The 21,216-nt window shown below is 50.9% G+C and overlaps 2 protein-coding genes across 3 annotated transcripts; one reads left to right on the top strand and one right to left on the bottom strand.

The window, feature by feature from the left end:
• Positions 1-4,079: 4,079 nt before the first annotated feature.
• hoatz (HOATZ cilia and flagella associated protein) lies at positions 4,080-4,794 on the bottom strand. Its single transcript, XM_068337734.1, has one exon. The coding sequence runs from the start codon at positions 4,789-4,791 to the stop codon at positions 4,324-4,326; it is 468 nt and encodes a 155-aa protein (XP_068193835.1). The 5' UTR covers positions 4,792-4,794; the 3' UTR covers positions 4,080-4,323.
• A 914-nt stretch (positions 4,795-5,708) lies between these two features.
• Positions 5,709-20,748, top strand: LOC137610235 (myosin-11-like). 2 transcript variants are annotated; one of them, XM_068337730.1, is made up of 43 exons: positions 5,709-6,172; positions 6,640-6,937; positions 7,308-7,478; positions 7,901-8,057; positions 9,096-9,123; positions 9,512-9,611; positions 9,753-9,773; positions 9,943-10,035; positions 10,129-10,192; positions 10,281-10,379; positions 10,483-10,626; positions 10,740-10,835; positions 10,907-11,025; positions 11,157-11,309; positions 11,391-11,564; positions 11,717-11,890; positions 12,014-12,128; positions 12,225-12,415; positions 12,507-12,628; positions 12,843-12,912; positions 13,404-13,564; positions 13,636-13,744; positions 13,862-13,993; positions 14,064-14,270; positions 14,338-14,475; positions 14,544-14,667; positions 14,802-14,973; positions 15,059-15,271; positions 15,354-15,498; positions 15,576-15,782; positions 16,617-16,721; positions 16,802-16,954; positions 17,029-17,277; positions 17,351-17,563; positions 17,635-17,847; positions 17,926-18,087; positions 18,168-18,296; positions 18,371-18,459; positions 18,543-18,666; positions 18,745-18,953; positions 19,502-19,610; positions 19,690-19,862; positions 20,188-20,748. In XM_068337730.1, exons 1-43 carry the CDS (start codon positions 6,033-6,035, stop codon positions 20,405-20,407), a joined length of 6,285 nt encoding a protein of 2,094 aa, XP_068193831.1. In that variant the 5' UTR covers positions 5,709-6,032; the 3' UTR covers positions 20,408-20,748. The 2 variants fall into 2 exon arrangements, with proteins under 2 accessions (XP_068193831.1, XP_068193830.1); XM_068337729.1 differs by having other exon boundaries at positions 5,710-6,172; positions 9,750-9,773; positions 20,188-20,747.
• The last annotated feature ends 468 nt before the right edge of the window (positions 20,749-21,216 follow it).

The raw sequence follows: 21,216 nt of genomic DNA, 5'->3' as shown, positions 1-21,216 counted from the left end.
TCAACCAAACACGCAGACTTTACCTGTGTATAATTAATTATATGTAAGTTACGTAAACAATGATAAAGAATAAAAAGAAACGCAAAAATCACAAGAACACACGAGCTACGTCTTTACTCCACCAATGAAACGAGATCCGGTCTCACTGATGTCGTATCCATCCGCCAACACCTGGTAAAGAACGAGATCCAGTCTCACTGATGTCGTATCCATCCGCCAACACCTGGTAAAGAACGAGATCCGGTCTCACCGATGTCGTATCCATCCACCAACACCTGGTAAAGAACGAGATCCGGTCTCACTGATGTCGTATCCATCCGCCAACACCTTGTAAAGAACGAGATCCGGTCTCACCGATGTCGTATCCATCTGCCAACACGCGGTAAAGAACGAGATCCGGTCTCACTGATGTTGTATCCATCCGCCAAGAACGAGGGGGGAGTGAAACAACATGACCACATGACTGACAGCCCCGTCACCCAGAGTTCAGAGGGGCATGAAGTTGATGTGCCGCCCCACCGGCGTGTCCTTGGGGGAAACCACTGAACCTCCAGCTGCTTCAAGGGACCGTTGACCTCCGACCTCTCTGAAAATGAACTGCATGAATGTATTAGATGCGAGTTGCATGAGGACGTTTTGCGCCGAGGAAATAAATCCTAATGGTGGTTCTGAGGGGAACGGCGTCCGCGGCTCATAAATCACGGCTGGGGGGAGGAAAGCTGCGCTTCGTTTAAATTATGAAGCCGGTTTGTTAAAAAATGTCTTTCTGGAAACCAGATTTAGTCTGATTCTCATTTCCTGGACCCGTTTCTTCTGAACATAAGTCCAAAATGAAATAATTAAAGCTAAACATAAAAAAAGCCTGAGTCCCGCCCCCCACCACCACCACCACCACAACTGAAGAAGCCCCCTGGACTGGAGGTCAAAGATCTTCAAGAAACTAGTTTAAAGTCCAAGTGGATTGATTCAAACCACTTTGGAGAACAATGACCTGGATGACTGAGAACCTTCACAGATATCCCCCCGATGGTCAGGCCCCGCCCTCTGCCACGCCCCCTCAGGCCAGGTAAACAGAAGCGACGCCCCGGTGGTGGTTCCTCCTGGACGCTCCTGACCATCTTACGTACGGAGGTAAACAGTAGGGATTAGACGGTCACCAGGAGGTTCTGGGCTAATCCAGACTAACGTGCACCCCCCCAGCCCCCGACCCATCCCTCATGGACGTGTCGACCAGCCCTGATCCACACCGTCTCCGCCGGCGGCCATGATGGATGGACCCGAGAGCGATAATCGCTGGCAGAGAGGCAGAGAAAGATTAGCTTCTGTTCCATGACGACGGGAATGGAGACGGACGATTTACGAGGAGGGAGGGGGCGGCGGGGGTGGGGCAGCATTGGCATTTACGCGGGACGGTGGAGGGAGGATGAGAGATAACATAGAACCACCTGCTGACGGATCGAACCCCAACCAGACTGATCGACCCGACAATGAACAGCCAGTAACTTTAAAGTTCAATTTGTTCTGTACCGGAAACAAACACTGGAGGACGATGCTGTTTGTGGTTAATAACACTAATAACTTAATAACTAATGACTAAATAACACTAATAACTAAATAACACTAATAACTAAATAACACTAATAACTAAATAACACTAATAACTAAATAACACTAATAACTAAATAACACTAATAACTAAATAACACTAATAACTAATAACTAAATAACACTAATAACTAAATAACACTAATAACTAAATAACACTAATAACTAAATAACACTAATAACTAATAACTAAATAACACTAATAACTAAATAACACTAATAACTAAATAACACTAATAACTAAATAACACTAATAACTAATAACTAAATAACACTAATAACTAAATAACACTAATAACTAAATAACACTAATAACTAAATAACACTAATAACTAATAACTAAATAACACTAATAACTAATAACTAAATAACACTAATAACTAAATAACACTAATAACTAAATAACACTAATAACTAATAACAAATAACACTAATAACTAAATAACACTAATAACTAATAACTAAATAACAATAATAACTAATAACTAAATAACACTAATAACTAAATAACACTAATAACTAATAACTAAATAACACTAATAACTAAATAACACTAATAACTAAATAACACTAATAACTAATAACAAATAACACTAATAACTAAATAACACTAATAACTAATAACTAAATAACACTAATAACTAATAACTAAATAACACTAATAACTAAATAACACTAATAACTAAATAACACTAATAACTAATAACAAATAACACTAATAACTAAATAACACTAATAACTAATAACTAAATAACACTAATAACTAAATAACACTAATAACTAATAACTAATTAACACTAATAACTAATAACTAATAACTAAATAACACTAATAGTTTCACAGGACATCAGGAAAAATGTGTGTTTGTCAGAGGTGATGATTAATAATCATAAGATTCGTTTCCAATGAGACATTCCAGCGATCAATACTCTCCGTTGTCGTGGACACGGCGTCTCAATCCTTCACCTCCGTTCAGACAGCGATCAATGGACGACCGTTCCAATTCATTCACTTTGACCATTTAAGGAATAACAGCAGCGAGATCCGTGTTCGAAGGTCGTCCATCAGTCGTGATGAAGAGCAGAAACACACTGATGATGAAGAGGAGGGGCCAGGAACACACTGATGATGAAGAGGAGGGGCCAGGAACACACTGATGATGAAGAGGAGGGGCCAGAAACACACTGATGATGAAGAGGAGGGGCCAGAAACACACTGATGATGAAGAGCAGAAACACACTGATGATGAAGAGGAGGGGCCAGGAACAGACTGATGATGAAGAGGAGGGGCCAGGAACAGACTGATGATGAAGAGGAGGGGCCAGGAACACACTGATGATGAAGAGGAGGGGCCAGAAACACACTGATGATGAAGAGCAGAAACACACTGATGATGAAGAGCAGGACCCACAAACACACTGATGATGAAGAGCAGGGGCCAGAAACACACTGATGATGAAGAGGAGGACCCACAAACACACTGATGATGAAGAGGAGGACCCACAAACACACTGATGATGAAGAGCAGGACCCACAAACACACAGATGATGAAGAGGTGACGTCATGTGACCCTCGACTCTGAAGGTTGTGGACTCCACTTGGCTTCAGCACCTGTGCAAATATTGAGGTTTTACTGACCTCTAGTGAAAAACATGTGTCATTACACCCACCTGCAGCTGAGACTGGGCCTGTCAGCACCTGTGTGAGTTCTGGTACCGGTACTGGACCAGTAGATGATCAGCTGATCCCTGTCCATCAGGTTCATGAATATTCATTTCTGTCCTTTTACTTCTAATCGTTCGTTCTTCAGACGAACTAAACGCTGATTCTCGGCCTGAAGACGGAGGATCGCTTTAAATTCACTGAGCGGCGTGACGGCGCTGCAGCGGGGTCAAAGGTCGTTCAGCGGCGACAGTCTTCTGAGCTTTGAACGCTTTAACCAAATTAGCTGAAGTCAGCAGTCGGGAGGTTCGTGTCCTTATATGGTCGTGTGTCCACAGGCTTCATGTTATATAACAACACCCTCTGAGCTCTGACCAGAATGACCCCGCTGGGGGAGCCTCACACCTTCATCATCATCATCATCATCATCACCATCATCATTATCATCATCATCATCACCATCATCATCGTCACCACCATCATCATCATCATCGTCAGTATTCTTAGTGTTAGAAACACGTCCATCAAACCGAGTCCTGGGTGGTGATGATGATGATGATGATGATGATGATGATGATGATGATGATGATGATGATGTCTCACCTATAGATGGTCAGAATATTAGAGTGGAGCACAGACACCCCCCCCCCCCCACACACACACACACACTAAATAGGGAGTCAGGACCACAGAGACCCTTCATGGATCCAGGTCTTTATTTGGAGCTGCTCCAGGTTTTGCTGCTTCTATTTCTGGCTCCCCTCTCCCCTCCGCCCCCCTCCCCCAAACGTTCCACTATCTTTCACCAAAATCCATCAAAGCAGTGCAGAAAAAAAAGAATGTTTGGGATGAGGTGATTATGGGTCTACTTCAGCTTCAACCTGAACCCATTAAAAACATTTATTGATCACTGATACGATCAATGTTACTGTCTGATGATGGATGGATGGATGGATGGATGGATGGATGGATGGATGGATGGATGGATGGATGGATGGATGGATGGATGAAGGTTCGATGAGATCCAGGTGTTCCTCAGGGCCTCTGGCGGGTCTTCACTGCAGCTTCCGGACCAGGTCCAGGTCCTCCTCTGGAGGCTCCGAGGCCCCCCTGTCCCCTGTGTCCGTCCTGGTTCTGGGGCCCCTGGAGATGAGCTCCTTCTGGACCCTGTGGTCCCGCTGCCTCCCCAGCAGAGCCCGGATCTCCCTCCTCCGGTCGGCCACGGCCTCGCAGCGCCGCCGCTCCTCGCGTCTCTGCCGGAGGGAGATGCCGCTCGGCGGCTCCGGGGCGGCGGAGGCCCCGGCGCGCTGCGGCCGGGACACCGGCAGCCTCTGGCGGATGTCCGCCGACTCCAGGCGCGACTCCTGCGGCGGCAGCAGCGACACGGAGCTCCACAGCTGCCGCGCGTGGGACGCGTCGTCCGGGGACGAGCCGTCAAACACGGTGAAGAAGTTCGAGGCGTCCCGGTCCCGGTCCCGGTCCCGGTCCCGGTCCCGGTCCCGGTCCGGAGACCCACAAGACATTTCGGTTCGATCAGCTGGACGCACAAACACTGTTTCAGATGGTCTCCATGGAAACGCGACTAGTACGGAAAGCCGCTGTGGACAATGTTCACACCTACCGCGAAAAACTTAATGGTCAAGTTAGGGAAAAGTGTTTTTTTTTACTGAAAAATGACGTCACAGGTTGACGTAAAAGGATGTATTCTAGATTATTCCCTCCTCATGTTTGTTTGTCGTTTGTTTTTGTTTGTTTGTTTGTTTGTTTGCTTGTTTGTAAACAGCTGCTAAAGGATGGGTCCCATCAGGACCGACCTAAGCCTCCAAGGGGCCTAAGCAACACATTTTAGGGCCCCTCCATCAGTATCAATAATACATCTATCCACACCACAAAACACAACCTGTTTACAACAAACACATCAGCGGCCCCTGTTGGTGGGCGGGGCCTCAGCCCTTAGGTTGGGGTCCCATCCAGTCATTTTAGGTTCTAACTTTCTCTGAACTTTCTCACCAGATATTGTTTAACATTTCCTCCCATCTGCGTAACCATGGAGACGGATGCACCCAGACTCCCCCCCCATCCAGACCGAGCTTGGCTGTGATTGGCTGGGAGGAGGTTGCTCCTGGATGCTGCCCACTTTGGAGAGGAGGCGTTTCCCTACGTTGCGTCTCCACCCCCAGGTGTCGCAGACCAGTTTAAATAGTGCAGAGGAGGAAGGACACCAGCATCAGCATCATCATCAGCATCATCATCATCACTCGGTTACCTGAGGAGATCGTCGTCTGGCTGGAGCTGAGTGTCCGTCCTGAAGAGCAGAAGGTGAGCATGAAGCTGAGGAGAACGTCTGTGTTCAGGTTCTCTACTGGTTCTCTACTGGTTCTCTACTGGTTCTTTACTGATTCTTTACTGGTTCTGTAGTGGTTCTGTACTGGTTCTGGTCGTTTCTGTTGATTGGTCAAAGAGACGTGACAACCACAACCTGCTGCATCATGATGGACGTCTTTCAACGCCGTCAGAAACTTTTAGAGGCGTTTGAAAAATCTGAACTTTCACTTCTTTTCTCAGTTGCTCCTACTCTCTCCATTCCTTCCATTCTTGCCCCCCGGCTCCTCCGTTGCCACACATGGACGCACCTTGTGAACCTTGTGACATGTCACCATTTTGGTGTAAACGCTAAGCTTGGCTGGAGACTCAGCTGCTCCTTATAAGGCAGGAACCTGCTGAGACCTGAGGTCCGTCTGCGGCACCACAGGGTTAGCCAAACATGGGCATCGCCGCCGACCCGCTCACTTTGACTATCGGAGTTATCTGCCTGCTGCTTTTCATCTTTTACTGCCTGCTGCTCCACGGGAGGTCAACGCCGCCATGTGACCCGAGCGAGGAGGCGGGGGCTGGGAGCGCTCCGTGAGTAGATCAACGCAAATTAGTCAAATGTGGCGCGGCTGATAGCGGCGGCGAGACGCGGCAGGCAAATGATCAACGGCTGCTTTATGTGTGAGGAACCGCTGAAGAACGCAGATAACCATCTCTGATTGGCTCTCATGGTGCATTCACTGCCGTCAGAATAATCAGAAAAACAAGTTATTACCTCATAAAATTCCTGAAAACTCACCTGGTTCTTCTATGGCTGGAGAATTCCATTAGCATTTAGCGCTACCGCTCTTTTTATTTGTTTCTTTGTCTCCACGGCAACGATGCTGAACCTCTGGGTTGGAGACGGATGAAAAAATGAGATTAAAACGACTTGAAGAAGATTGGAGGAAGTTAAACCTACAAAAAAAAAAATCCAAATAAATGTAAGATTTTAATCATTTATCACAATATTGTTTCATCGACTCGTCGTTTCGGCTCCTTTTGTTTTCTGTCGGCAGGCCAGAGGTCAAGTCAAGGTCAGAGTTCAACCCGACTCCCATCGCCCACCCAGAGGTCGACGTTTCCTCCCCACCAGCCATCGACTCCGCCCACTTCGCACCTGATTCAGCCGCTACCTGCGACACGTCCAACATGGCCGACCCGTCCGCCGACGACAACAAGTTCCTGTTCCTGGAGAACGACTTCCGTAACAGCGGGGTGGCGCAAGCCGATTGGGCGGCCAAGAAGATGGTGTGGCTGGCGTCGGAGAGGGAGGGCTTCGAGCCGGCCAGCGTGAAGGAGGAGAAGGGCGACCAGGTGACGCACGCCGCCGTGATGTCACCGCCTCACCCAACTTCCTGTTGATAGTTGAGACTAGCCGACTGCTAATGATTAGCTTTTTACCGCTGTGGCAGAGTTGTGATCGGAATGTTTGACTTTTAACTGTTTAACACCTGAGCTGGCGATGCATCTGGGGTGTACCCTGCCTCTCGACCGTGGTCAGCTGGGACCCACGAGTGGCTGAAGAGGAGATGATTGGATGTTTTTTATTTGTGGTACCATAAACTAGACTGAACCCTAAACACGGTTCCCTTCAGCTGTTCTGAAGTTCCTCTGAGGTTCCTCCTAGGTTCTGAGGTTCCTCTGAGGTTCTCGCAGCTCTGGTGAGAAACTGTTCTCCCTGCAGGTGCTGGTGGAGCTCTCCAACGGCAAGAAGGTGACGGTGAACAAAGACGACATCCAGAAGATGAACCCGCCCAAATTTAGCAAGGTGGAGGACATGGCCGCCCTCACCTTCCTCAACGAGGCGTCCGTCCTCCACAACCTGCGAGAGAGATACTTCTCCAGCCTGATCTACGTGAGGAACACACACACACACACCCGAGGTCAGCAAGCGACCCCGATCTGCTCCCCAGGTTCTCCTGCTAAACCCTGATGTCCGCCGGAGGATCAACAGCTTAAGGTCTTAGTGTCCAGAGTCAGACTAATAAGGAGCTGAAGGAACATCAGAGGAGCCCAGAAGATACGAGAAGATCAGAGGAGCTGCAGACCATATAAGAGCAGGGGAAGAGACGAATAGATAGATAGATAGATAGGTAGGTAGATAGATAGATAGATAGATAGATAGATAGATAGATAGATAGATAGATAGATAGATAGATAGATAGATAGATAGATAGATAGATAGATAGATAGATAGATAGATAGATAGATAGATAGAGAGATAGATAGCCCAGCACCCGTCACTGTGATGTCATGATGTCACATGCACCCCCCCAGACGTACTCGGGCCTGTTCTGCGTGGTGGTGAACCCCTACAAGATGCTGCCCATCTACTCCGAGAAGATCATCGACATGTACAAGGGCAAGAAGCGTCACGAGGTGCCGCCGCACATCTACTCCATCACCGACAACGCCTACCGCAACATGATGCAAGGTGAGCGCCGCCACGGCGACCGCCTCTAGACCCAGAGTAATGGATTACTCCAGAGTAATGGATTACTCTGGGGTAAGCTATTACCCCAGAGTAATAGATTACAGTCGAGAGGTGTTTACGGTTCAAACTGTTTGTTCACATGTCCTCTCATGTCTGCAACATCTTTGTCAACAGGTTGATGTTTGTAGAGGTGATATTATGGTCTGGAGATGTGATATTATGGTCTGTAGAGGTGATATTATGGTCTGTAGAGGTGATATTGTGGTGTGTAGAGGTGATATTATGTCTATAGAGGTTTTATTATGGTCTGTAGAGGTGATATTATGGTCTGTAGAGGTGATATTATGGTCTGCAGAGTTTATATTAAGGTCTGTAGAGGTCTGTAGAGGTGATATTATGGTCTGTTAGTGATATTATGGTCTGTAGATGTTTGCCTATCCATCTCCTTTCTCCTGTTGCCAGGGAACTATTCTACTTGTGGAATGGTCCAATCAGGCGTTGCTCTATCAAAATCAGAACCAACACATATTTGTAAAATGAACGAGGTTCAGCTTTATATCTGGTTTTCATCCAGGATGTCCAGGTCTGGTTCTTCACTTCCTGTCATCCCCCCTCTCTCTTTATCTAAAAACAGACTAGAAATCTAGATTTACCAGCTGTTAGTCCACCTGTCTTCTATGTGCAGTATGTACATTCAAACCAGCGTTGCTGAACGGGCCGGCCGCTGCCCGACCGAAGCCTCAGAGCGTGCCATCTCATCTTGGGACGGTCCACCAGTGACCTCAGACCAGCTCCAGTCTTTCCACTCTGCTCCACGATGGCCATACATGGAGCAGGGAGAATAGATTAATGGGGATGGAGCACCGCATCCATCTGCTATTTTTAACTCCCATGAGCGATGGAGGCTAATCTCCCACTGAACAAGATCTCAGAACCGTTTGTTGTGGTGTCCGGGGGAAGTGGTGCCGCCTCAGGGTTCATAATTGGTCCATCCAGCTCAGATTCAGCTAACCAGTTGATTTCCTTTTGCCTCCACAGATCGGGAGGATCAGTCCATCCTCTGCACGTGAGTCCCCACACAAACATTTCCAACACACAAATCAAACGTTCAAGTTCCCTGCATGAAGACCAAGAGTTCATCTGTAGTCATGAACGATTGGGTTCCGAAGCTGACCCACCATGATCCAAAGGCCTCTAAGGACTATTAAATGAGTGCAGTGATGCTGATGGGTTATTATCAGGCAAACCCCTCCCCCACTGGAAAATTATTATTTCCTCCAGACAAAAGTTTAAAAAAACCCACAAAAACAAAAAGGAAAGCAGAAAGTATTGACTTTGGAATTTTTTGCCGGTGAACTTTTGGGCGAGGCTGATTTAGAACATTTGCTTTAGTTGGAAAAAAACATCCAGACCTTTATCTCGATCTCTCTCCTCACCTGTTCTCCCTTCCCCAGAGGTGAGTCTGGGGCGGGGAAGACAGAAAACACCAAGAAGGTGATTCAGTACTTGGCTGTCGTGGCCTCGTCGCATAAGGGCAAGAAGGACGCCAATCCTGTGAGTAGAGAGACAATCTCCTGCGGAGGAAGTGCTTCTTCCATTATGTTTGTTATTGTTTATTGTAAAAAAAATAGTCAAAGAAAGACAAAAAAGTTGAGAATCTGTTGAATTGACACTTCCTGTTTGTCCCTGCAGCAGCAGACGGGATCTCTGGCCTATGTGAGTATAAAACCAAATCTAATGATTGTTGTCCGTCTGTCTTGGTTGTGTTGCTTTTATGTGTTTGGACAGGATAGAGGAAGAGGCGGAGTCTGCAGTAAGGGCTGCGACGTCTTGTGGCTAATACTAGCCCGTTGTAATAATGGTGCACTCCTATTGTTGCCTGCAGGGGGAGCTAGAGAAGCAGCTGCTGCAGGCTAATCCCATCCTGGAGGCGTTCGGAAACGCAAAAACCATCAAGAACGACAACTCATCGCGATTCGTACGTTTTCAATCCCTCTTTACGTCGACAATGAAGGACAGTCAAAACATTTTTGTAACGTTAAGATTATCGTGTTGTTTTCTCCGTCTGCAGGGAAAGTTCATCAAGCTCAACTTCGATGTGACGGGGTATATGGTGGGGGCGAACATCGACACCTGTATCCTCCACTTCAGAACGGAACAATAAGATTTGCTTTTCAGGAACGACAGTTTTGAGTATTCTGCTTAACCTCCTGACGCCATCAGACCTGCTGGAGAAGTCTCGCTGCATCCGCCAGGCCAACACCGAGAGAGCCTTTCACATCTTCTATTACATGGTGGCAGGAGCCAAAGACAAGATGAGGGGTGAGGCCTTAGACACGATCCTGACTGTACCACATGGAGATGGGTTCTGGTTCTTGGGTTGGCTGCCTACATTTACCATCATGAACTGTCTCTTGTTGTGTAGAGGAGCTCCTGCTGGAGGACTTCAGCTCCTACCGTTTCCTGATGGCGGGTCACGTGGAGATCCCCGGCCAGGAGGACGATGAGATGTTTGATGAGACTCTGGAAGCGATGGAGATCATGGGCTTTACCGAGGAGGAGCGAATAGGTGCAACATAGTGTTAAGAGTTCTCCAGAGTTCCCCTCTGAAGAACACAATCAGACAATGTCAGGGTTCGGGTCATGGTAGGACATTCTTTTCCGTCCGTTTCATCGCTGCAGGGATGCTGAAGGTGGTGTCAACGGTTCTCCAGCTGGGCAACATCAAGTTTGAGAAGGAAAGGAACAGTGAACAGGCGACCATGCCCGACAACACCGGTACTCAGTTTAAACCCACCACTCCAGGTTCACCTGAAACCTGTCTGACCACCTCCTGTCTCATGTTCCAGCTGCCCAGAAGGTGTGTCACCTGCAGGGCATCAACGTCACTGACTTCACCCGCGCCATCCTCACCCCCCGGATCAAAGTGGGCAGGGAGGTGGTGCAGAAGGCTCAGACCAAACAGCAGGTAAAGACAACCCCAACCATAACCCTTACCCTAAACCCAACCCTTATCCCAATCCTAACCCTGGCCGTAACCCCAACCTTAACTCCAACCTTAACTCCGCCCCTAACCCTAACCTTAACTTGAACCTGAAGGCTGACTTTGCGGTGGAGGCTCTGGCTAAGGCGATGTACGAACGCCTCTTTCGTTGGATCCTTGCCCGAGTCAACAAGACCCTGGACAAGAGCAAGAGGCAGGCGTCATCCTTCCTGGGCATCCTGGACATTGCCGGCTTTGAGATTTTTGAGGTGAACATTTCCCGAAACAATTGTTTGAGCACTTCTGACTGCGCTAGTGTTTTCTCATTGCCACTGCGTCGTTTGTTGCAGGACAACTCCTTTGAGCAGCTCTGCATCAACTATACCAACGAGCGTCTGCAGCAGCTCTTCAACCACACCATGTTCATCCTGGAGCAGGAGGAGTACAAGAGGGAGGGCATTGAGTGGAACTTCATCGACTTCGGCCTGGACCTTCTGCCCTGCATCGAGCTCATCGAGAGGCCGGTCAGCAAACATACATGATCTACCATCCTTCAGTTTGATAGTCTTCATAGTGTCATTAAACTCGGATTCGCCAAGAGTAAATGGACTCCGGTACGCGTCCCATCCATTCCACGTCCACACGATAAACCAATTTGTCCTCCGTCATCCTGCAGAACAACCCTCCAGGCATCCTGGCCCTGCTGGATGAGGAATGCTGGTTCCCCAAAGCCACAGATGTGTCCTTCGTGGACAAGCTGCTGAACACCCACAGTGGCCACGTGAAGTTCTCCAAACCCAAGCAGCACAAAGACAAGTTGATGTTCACTGTTCTGCACTACGCCGGTAAGGTGAGGGTTAGAAAGGGCTGCAGGGGTGATCAGTCTTCTGTCCGTCTTTTATTTGTGAGTAAAGACTCAAGTTTTCTGGAGGTTCCGGTGATCCATCAATGAACCATGCCTTCCCTTTTTCAGGTGGACTACAATGCAGCCAGCTGGTTGACCAAGAACATGGATCCTCTCAATGACAACGTGACAGCATTGCTCAACAACTCCTCCAGCAGCTTCATTCAAGATCTCTGGAAAGACGGTCAGTCCTCCCTGAAGGGAACACGCCCACCTTCACCTGTTGGTCCATTCTCACTGTGATTACTTCTGGAATAATCTGGTCACACCTCTGTGCCAGCTGATCGAGTCGTGGGTCTGGAGACCATGACCAAGATGTCTGAGAGTTCCCCCGCCTCCACCAAATCCAAGAAGGGAATGTTTCGCACGGTGGGTCAACTGTACAAGGAGTCCCTGAGCAAACTGATGACCACTTTGAACAATACGCAGCCCAACTTTGTCCGTTGCATCATCCCCAACCACGAGAAGAGGGTACGCCATGTTCTACTTTTATTTTAGCTGAACTTCCATCCACAGAGAAGAGTCTAAGTCATTGATGGTAGTGATGGTTGGTCTGCTGCAGGCTGGGAAGATGGACTCCAACCTGGTTCTGGAGCAGCTCAGGTGCAACGGAGTTCTGGAGGGCATCCGGATCTGCAGACAGGGGTTCCCCAACCGCATCGTGTTCCAGGAGTTCAGGCAGAGGTGAGGAACCTGAGGACGTTTCATCCAGACTGAAGGTCACACTGAGATTCCTCAACTAAGCCAAATTTAGATACCTGACTTTGGGTTATTTGTTTGTTTTAGCTTTAAATCACATGTTGGCACCTCTTTCTAACCACACCGGAGTGTTTTGTAAAGGGTTCGGTGGGGATTTTTTTGATTGCTGGTTATAGTTTCCTGTTTATCTTGTTTCTAGATACGAGATTCTGGCTGCTAACGCGATCCCCAAAGGCTTCATGGACGGGAAGCAGGCCTGCTGTCTGATGGTGAGCTGGACATTAGTTTAACACAAGTAAACCAGAATGTCAGAATGCTACAACACTTAGCATGCCAGCAGTAGCAATTATTTGGGCAGAATGCTAAAATCATAGTAGGAATTTAAACATAAACATCAGCATGTTGTTGTAGCTTTAGCATTAGATTGGACATGCTAAATCAATAATATTTTTGAACTTCAACATTGGTATACTGGCATTAATTGGTTGAATTAAAAAAAAAACATTTTAAATATTTTGTAAAATAAAAATTTAATGCCAGTATGCTAAGATACCAATGTCTAAGTTCAAAAATATGATTGATTTCTAAACCTAAGTAGCACGTTGTTGTAGCTTTAGCATGCTAACATCTGCCTCTATTTGTGCTTAGGAAATGCTTAGGAAATATTATTAATCTTAAATGTAAATATTAGCATCTTATTGCCCCTTAGCACGTGAGGTCTTTGGGTAGTAGAAGGGCTTTTATTTTACTCCACCTGCAGGTGAAGCACCTGGATCTGGACACCAACCTGTACCGAATCGGTCAGAGTAAGATGTTCTTCAGGACCGGAGTTCTGGCTCAGCTGGAGGAAGAGAGGGACCTCAAACTGACCGTCATCATCATCGCCTTCCAGGCACAAGCAAGAGGCTTCCTGGCTCGCAAGTAAGTGACGCCACAGGTGAGCAGCGCCACCTGCTGCGTCTCCACAAGCTAATGGCTAACGTTATCTTCAGAGCGTTCAGTAAGCGGCAGCAGCAGCTCAGCGCCATGAAGGTCATCCAGAGGAACTGCGCCTGTTACCTCAAACTGAAGAACTGGCAGTGGTGGAGGCTCTTCACCAAGGTGCCACGTCCACCAACATCATCTCATGCTAGCATGACGACAGAAAGGACCTTTTACAGGCCTTTACTTCACATGAAGTTACATTAGCAGGCTAATAATGACCGCGTCCGTGTCCAGGTGAAGCCCCTGCTGCAGGTCACCAGACAGGAAGAGGAAATGGGCCAGAAAGAGGAGGAGCTAAAGGAAGCCAGAGAGATGGCGGCAAAGGCAGAGGCGGAGCTGAAGGACGTCTCCCAGCAACGCAACCAGGTAACAAACCCACTTCGTATTTCCGTCGTCTTGAAGCTAAGCTAACCGATGAAACGTCCGCCCTCTGTAGCTGCTGGAGGAGCGGGTCCAGCTGGAGATGAAGCTCCAGGCTGAGACGGACCTGTACGCCGAGGCCGAGGAGATGAGGGTGAGGATGGAGGCCAAGAAGCAGGAGCTGGAGGAGGTGCTGCACGAGATGGAGGCCCGGCTGGAGGAGGAGGAGGACCGCAGCCTCGGTCTGCAGCAGGAGAGGAAGGAGCTGGAGCAGCAGCTACAGGTGAACAGCCCCACCCGTTGAGATGATCACGATCGCGGTCCAAGGTCCCATCAGATATCTCCTGCAGCTCATGGAGGCCAACCTGACGGAGGAGGAAGATGCTCGGCAGAAGCTGCAGCTGGAGAAAGCAGCCGTGGAGGTGAAGGTCAAGAAACTGGAGGAGGACGTTCTGCTGATGGAGGACCAGAACAACAAGCTGCAGAAGGTGTGAAGGCTGACGTGTGCGGAGGACGTTCACCTGGTCGCGGTTCTCACAAACGTTTGTGGTCGCAGGAGCGAAAGCTTTTGGAGGAGAGGATGGCGGATATGAGCTCCAACCTGGCGGAGGAGGAGGAGAAGTCCAAGAACCTGACCAAACTGAAGAACAAACACGAGTCCATGATCTCCGACCTGGAGGGTAAGTCTCAGGTCTTCACCGGTAAAGTTAAGAACTAAACTAAGGCAGCTGAGAACGCAAATAAGATCTTCAAGGCTGCTGAATAGTAAAAGATCCTAAAAGGTCCTCAAGCGTATGATTTGTCCTGGAAACAGTTCGCATGAAGAAGGAGGAGAAGGGCCGTCAGGACATGGAGAAGGCCAAGAGGAAGGTGGAGGCGGAGCTGGGGGACCTCCAGGAGCAGCACGCTGATCTCCAGGCCCAGCTAGCCGAGCTCCGAGCCCAGTTAGCCGCCAAGGAAGACGAGCTCCAGGCTATGCAGGCCCGGTAAGATTAGCAAGAGACGTCACAACAGGAAGCGGTGGAGCTGAAGGTCACGTGTGAAACTCCTAGCGTGTGTCCGTGTCCTCAGCCTGGAGGAGGAGGGCGCTCAGCGGGGGGCGGCGGTGAAACGGGTTCGGGAGCTGGAGGTCCTGCTGTCGGAGCTGCAGGAGGACTTGGAGGCGGAGCGGGCGGCCAGAGGGAAGGTGGAGGCGTCACGCCGGGACCTGGGGGAGGAGCTGAACGCTCTGCGCACAGAGCTGGAGGACAGCCTGGACATCACCGCCGCCCAACAGGAGCTACGGTCCGTAAGATCGGCCGTTACGTAGAACAGAGTCGTCTAAGTAAAGGCGGACGGTCATGCTGTGGTGTTTTTGGACCGGCAGGGCGAAGCGTGAGCAGGAAGTGGCCTTGCTGAAGAAAGCTATAGAGGAGGAGGGGCGGAGCCACGAAGCCCAAATCCAGGACCTGAGGCAGAAACATGGCCAGGTGGTGGAGGAGCTCAATGAACAGCTGGAGCAGGCCAAGAGGGTACAGCGGCATCCATCAACCAATCAGAAGTGACCCCCAGACAGATCAGCGAACCCTCAACACGTCTCTCTGTCCAGGTGAGAGCTGCTCTGGAAAAAGCCAAGCAGGCTCTGGAGAAGGAGACGTCCGATCTGAGCGCCGACCTGCGATCCCTCGCCGGCGCCAAACAGGAAGTGGAGCACAAGAAGAAGAAGGTGGAAGCTCAGCTGAACGACCTGCAGTCCCGCTTCAGCGAGAGCGAGCGCCAAAGAACCGAGCTGGGAGAGCGAGTGTCCAAGACGACGGTGAGTCCAGGAGCCAAGCACCGCCAACACAACCAGCTAGCAGCAGCTAGCAGCAGCTAGCGGAGCGTTCACAGCACCAACGACCACGTCAGCATCACGGCCGTCCTCACAGGGCCAGATGTAACTACTCCCAAAGCTCAAGTGTCAAACTCAAGGCCCGGGGGCCAAATGTGGCCCTCCACATCATTTAATGTGGCTCTCGAGAGAATAAAAGGTCAGAGTGTCTAAAAATAAATAGGTCAAAAGTGTGCTTTAACTGAATACATTTCCCACAATGCAGTAGTTCAGCCCATCTTAACTCTGACTAAACGTAGTGAACAAAGTTAACGTCCTAACTTGTGTCTGATGTTATTTTTCTTTATTGATTGATAGTTTGATCCTTGATTGATGGAGTTCTGTGGGTTTAATAACCTGACAAATGAAAAGGATTTATGTTAGAACAGAGAAACAAACAAACATGTTTTTTCTGTCTAACTGTAATGTTTGGAACTAGAATCAGTCAGAAATTCAGATTTAGATCAGGAGTGTCAAACTCATCTCCACTGGGGGCCACATCAGCATCACGGCTGTCCTCAAAGGGCCAGATGTAACTAATAAATGTAAACTCCATCAATCAAGGATCAAACTATCAATCAATAAAGAAAAATAACATCAGACACAAGTTAGGACGTTAACTTTGTTTTGTTTTTTTACAGTAAAATAGACACTCTGACCTTTTATTCTCTCGGGGGCCACATTAAATGATGTGGAGGGCCACACCTGGCCCCCGGGCCTTGACTTTAACACAGATGACTAGTCCATCCTGCTCTGTGGTCTATCTTCTCCGTCTCTCAGGTGGAGCTGGACGGCGTCATGGGTCTGCTGAACGAGGTGGAAGGAAAGAACATCAAGCTGAGCAAAGACGTCTCCGCCCTGACCTCCCAGCTCCAGGACGCTCAGGTGAGGGGGGGGGTCATGTGATTGCTGGACTTTACGACGAGACCGTCCACTGATGCCGTGTCCTCCACGTTCTCCCCCAGGAGCTCCTGTCGGAGGAGACCCGTCAGAAGCTGAATGTGTCGGCTCGTCTCCGTCAGACGGAGGAGGACAGGAACGTCCTGATGGAGCAGCTGGAGGAGGAGACGGAGGCCCGACGGGCCGTGGAGAGGCAGGCGTCCAGCCTCAGCCTGCAGGTGGGCCACCTCAGAAGGTCCAGGCTAACACGTTAGCAGCGCAGAGAAACTGACGCCGTCTCGCCGTCCACCAGCTGTCCGACCACAAGAAGAAGCTGGACGAGGCGATGGCGGCGGTGGAGCTGCTGGAGGAGGCCCGGAAGCGGCAGCAGCGTGACCTGGAGGCGGCCAACGGCGAGTACGAGGAGAAGGCGTCGGCTTGCGACAAGCTGGAGAAGAGCCGCGGGCGCCTGCAGCAGGAGCTGGAGGACGTCCTGATGGACCTGGACAACCAGCGGCAGCTCGTCTCCAACCTGGAGAAGAAGCAGAAGAAGTTCGACCAGGTGCGGTGGGTTCTTCTCAGGGTTTCCTCCCACCTTCAGGTGGTTTCATCCTCCTTCCCCCGACGCGGCTCAGATGCTGGCGGAGGAACGCTCCGTGTCCGGTAAGTTTGCGGAGGAGCGCGACCGAGCCGAGGCGGAGGCGAGGGAGAAGGAGACCAAGGTTCTGGCCCTGGCCCGGGCGCTGGAGGAGAACCAGAACGCTCTGGAGGAGGCTGAGAAGACGGTGAAGGTCCTCCGGGCGGAGATGGAGGACCTCGTCAGCTCCAAGGACGACGTGGGGAAGAACGTAAGAGGAAGCATCTCCTGGAATCCAGCTTTCTGTCACACGCGTGATCTTCTTCTTCCTCCCCCCATCAGGTCCACGACCTGGAGAAGGCCAAGCGGGGGCTGGAGGCCCTGGTGGAGGAGATGAGGACGCAGATGGAGGAGCTGGAGGACGAGCTGCAGGCGGCAGAAGATGCGAAGCTGCGTCTGGAGGTGAACAGCCAGGCTCTGAAGGCCCAGCAGGACAGGGAGCTCCACGCCCGCGAGGAGATGGGGGAGGAGAAGAGGAAGCAGCTGCTCAAGCAGGTGGGGGCCACCAGCAGGAAGCTCCATCCAGAGCAACAAGAACAGAATGACATCCTGCCCCCCCCCCCCCACCTTCAGGTGCGTGAGCTGGAGGCGGAGCTAGAGGAGGAGAAGAAGCAGCGAGGTCAGGCGTCAGGTGGGAAGAAGAAGCTGGAGGGGGAGCTGAAGGACCTGGAGGATCAGCTGGAGGCCGCCAGCAGGGGGCGCGACGACGCCGTCAAGCAGCTTCGCAAGCTCCAGGTGAGCGCCCAGGTGTTGTGGTGGTTCCGCCCTCTCGGTGTGGCGTCCAATCGGGTGTTAGATGAGCGTTCTGCCCTCAGGTGCAGGTGAAGGAGCTCCAGAGGGAGCTGGAGGACTCACGCGCCGCCCAGAAGGAGGTCCTCAACGCGGCCCGGGAGTCCGAGCGCCGGGCCAAGGCCATGGAGGCCAGCGTGGGGCAGCTGCAGGAGGTGGGTCTCCGGGGGGGGGGGGGCGTGTCCTCCGGACGCCATTGTGACCACCCTCCGACCCTCTGTCCAATCAGATGCTGGCGGCGGCGGAGAGATCCCGCAAGCAGGCGGAGGCGGAGCGAGAGGAGCTGTCCGAGGAGCTGAGCAGCAACTCCTCCGGGAGGCGAGTCTGTCGTCGTTGTTGTTTATGCTGTGAGGCCCCGCCCCCTGGCTTCATCCCCATTGGCTCCGCCCTCCCTCCTGCAGGTCGCTGCTGTCGGACGAGAAGCGTCGCCTGGAGACGAAGGTCCTCCAGCTGGAGGAGGAGCTGGAGGAGGAGCAGAGCGGCGTGGAGACGCTGAACGAGCGTCTGAGGCGGAGCCAGCAGCTGGTGGGTGGAGCAGGGTGGCACCGGGGGGGGGGGGCATGTCGTTTGGCTCCCGGTGCCTGACGCGTTCTGTCCTGCCAGGTGGAGCAGCTGGGGGCGGAGCTAGCGGCAGAGAGGACCGCCTCCCAGAGCCGGGAGGCGTCCCGACAGCAGCTGGAGAAGCAGAACCGGGAGCTGAAGGCGAGGCTGCAGGAGGCGGAGGGGCAGGGCCGCGCCCGCCTCAAGGCCTCCAGCGCCGCCCTGGAGGCCAAGGTCAGGGAGCTGGAGGAGCAGCTGGAGCTGGAGAGCAGGTGAGTGGTGCATGATGGGAAGTGGAGTTCAGCTCCACTCCAAAAGATGTTGATACATTTAGTTTAAGTTCTTAAGTTGAGTTTATGTTCTTAAGTTGAGTTTATGTTCTTAAAATGAGTTTATGTTCTTAAGTTGAGTTTATGTTCTTAAGTTGAGTTTATGTTCTTAAGTTGAGTTTATGTTCTTAAGTTGAGTTTATGTTCTTAAGTAGAGTGTTTCTAACAGTTTGATGTTAGTTTCACAAGCTTCATGATGTGTTTGTTTACTTGTTGTTTACTTGTTGTTTACTTGTTGTTTACTTGTTGTTTACCTGTGCTGTGTTTACTCATTTTGTTTACTTGTTGTATTTGGATTCTCTGCTTGTTGTTTACTTGTGTGTGTTGTGTTTACCCATCTTGTTTACCTGTTGTTCACTAGTTCTTAACTAGCCGTTTACCTGTTGTTTACTTGTTGTTTACTCGTTTACCTGTTGTGTACTTGTTGTTTACCTGTTGTTTACCTGTTGTTTACCTGTTGTTTACCTGTTGTTTACTTGTTTACTCTGCAGAGAGCGCCAGGCCGGCGCTAAGACTCTGCGTCAGAAGGAGAAGAAGCTGAAGGAGGCGACGCTGCAGGTGGAGGACGAGAGGAAGCAGGCGCAGCAGTTCAAGGACCAGGTGATGCGTCGCCACGGCAACCAGACAGAGACGCAGCCACTAGCTGATGCTGGCGCTAACGCTACCCCCCTGTGGGCAGATGGAGAAGGCCAGCGTCCGGCTGAAGCAGCTGAAGCTGCAGCTGGAGGAGGCGGAGGAGGAGGCGCAGCGTGTGGCGGCGGCACGCAGGAAGCTGCAGCGGGAGCTAGAGGAGGCGGGGGAGGCCAACGAGGCCCTCAGCCGGGAGGTGGCCTCCATGAGGAGCAAGCTGAGGTATGGGGGGGGCACAGACAAACAAACAAACAAACAAACAACAGGAGGGAGGAGCGCCTCCTCCTCCTCAGACGCTCCTGACTGTCTCTCCTCCTCCTCTCTGTCTCACACCTGTCCTCAGAAACTACTGACCTGCCCTCCTCAGAGGCTCCTCCTCTTCCTCTCTGGGCTCTTTGGCTCCTCCTCCTCGTCCCTCCCTCCACATTTTAGACCTTTAACCCAGAAACCGTCTCCATGGCGACGGCTTGTTGCTCCTCTTCGTCTTTCCTTCATCTCCTTGTGACCCTCGTCTTCCTCGTCTTTCTCTTCCTCCTGATGATCCCAGGCGGGGCGGCGGCAGCGGGGGGGAGGCGGCGTTCAGCAGCTCCAGCCCCCGGAGCGCCGGCGGCGGCGGCGTCATCAGGAGCTCGGCTGTGGGCGGGGCCATCAGGAGGAGGAGCAACATCAAAGAGAACGCCGTGGACGGGCAGGAGGAGGAGCCTCGGTCCCCGTCCCCCCGTGTCTGCAGCCCCCACCTGGAAGAGGCCTACGGCCCCCAGGAGTAACGGGGAGTGGCCTCCATCAGGAGTGGGAGGAGCTCCAGTTTAACGTTAAAGTTTCTGTTAGCTGTGAAGAAAAAGTTCAAATGAAGTTCACTGATTTAAACCTCATCACTGATTGGTTGGTTGATAATTATTGATTATTGATTCTAATTAAACTGATTCCAGGAGATCAAACATCAGGTCAGTTATTTTATTTTCAACCCCAAACGTTCCTTCAGATCGGGAGGAAGTGGAGTTCCATTCCCCTCCTCCTCTTCCTCCTTCTCTTCCTCCTCTCCTCCTCTTCTCCTCCTCCTCCTCCTCTTCCTCCTCTTCCTCCTCCTCTTCCTCCTCCTCTTCCTCCTCCTCTTCTCCTCCTCCTCCTCCTCCTCTTCCTCCTCCTCTTCCTCCTCATCTTCCTCCTCTTTCTCCTCCTCTTCCTCTTCCTCCTCCTCCTCTTCCTCCTCCTCTTCCTCCTCCTCTTCCTCCTCCCCTTCCTCCGAGGATTCTGATCCCTCATCAGAACACCTGCGATCAGACCCGCCCACGTGACCTGCCGCGAACCGGAACACCGTCTCCCCCCGCAGTGAAGGTAATACTGAGACTCCTGACGTCACTCCTCATCTTCCTCTTCACCGTTTCACCGCTGAGGATGAGGAGGGATCCTCTTCATCCTCTCGTTTGGTTTTGCTTGTCGTTCAGGCTCGAGCCTCTCGGCGCTCCGCGGGTCGTGACCCCGAACCACCGCCAGGGGGCGCGCGTCTCGGTTTAAAGTAGGGATCCCCGCAACCAATCAGAACGTCTACATCTGCCCCATCTGCCCCCTTCCACCC

This window comes from Antennarius striatus, chromosome 16 (genome assembly GCF_040054535.1).
Source record: "Antennarius striatus isolate MH-2024 chromosome 16, ASM4005453v1, whole genome shotgun sequence".
NCBI lineage: Eukaryota > Metazoa > Chordata > Actinopteri > Lophiiformes > Antennariidae > Antennarius > Antennarius striatus.
The sequence above is the reverse complement of the archived record's forward strand: the minus strand, read 5'-3'. Positions and strand labels throughout refer to the sequence as shown.

What these genes read in the sequence shown, in the direction of transcription:
- LOC137610235 (XM_068337729.1), top strand. Translation starts at nt 6,033, where the DNA reads ATGGGCATCGCCGCCGACCCGCTCACTTTGACTATCGGAGTTATCTGC. An exon ending in GGGGGCGAACATCGACACCT is followed by an intron (nt 10,193 to 10,280) that starts GTATCCTCCACT and finishes TGACGCCATCAG; the next exon opens with ACCTGCTGGAGAAGTCTCGC. An exon ending in AGGCTCAGACCAAACAGCAG is followed by an intron (nt 11,026 to 11,156) that starts GTAAAGACAACC and finishes TTGAACCTGAAG; the next exon opens with GCTGACTTTGCGGTGGAGGC.
- hoatz (XM_068337734.1), bottom strand. Translation starts at nt 4,791, where the DNA reads ATGTCTTGTGGGTCTCCGGACCGGGACCGGGACCGGGACCGGGACCGG.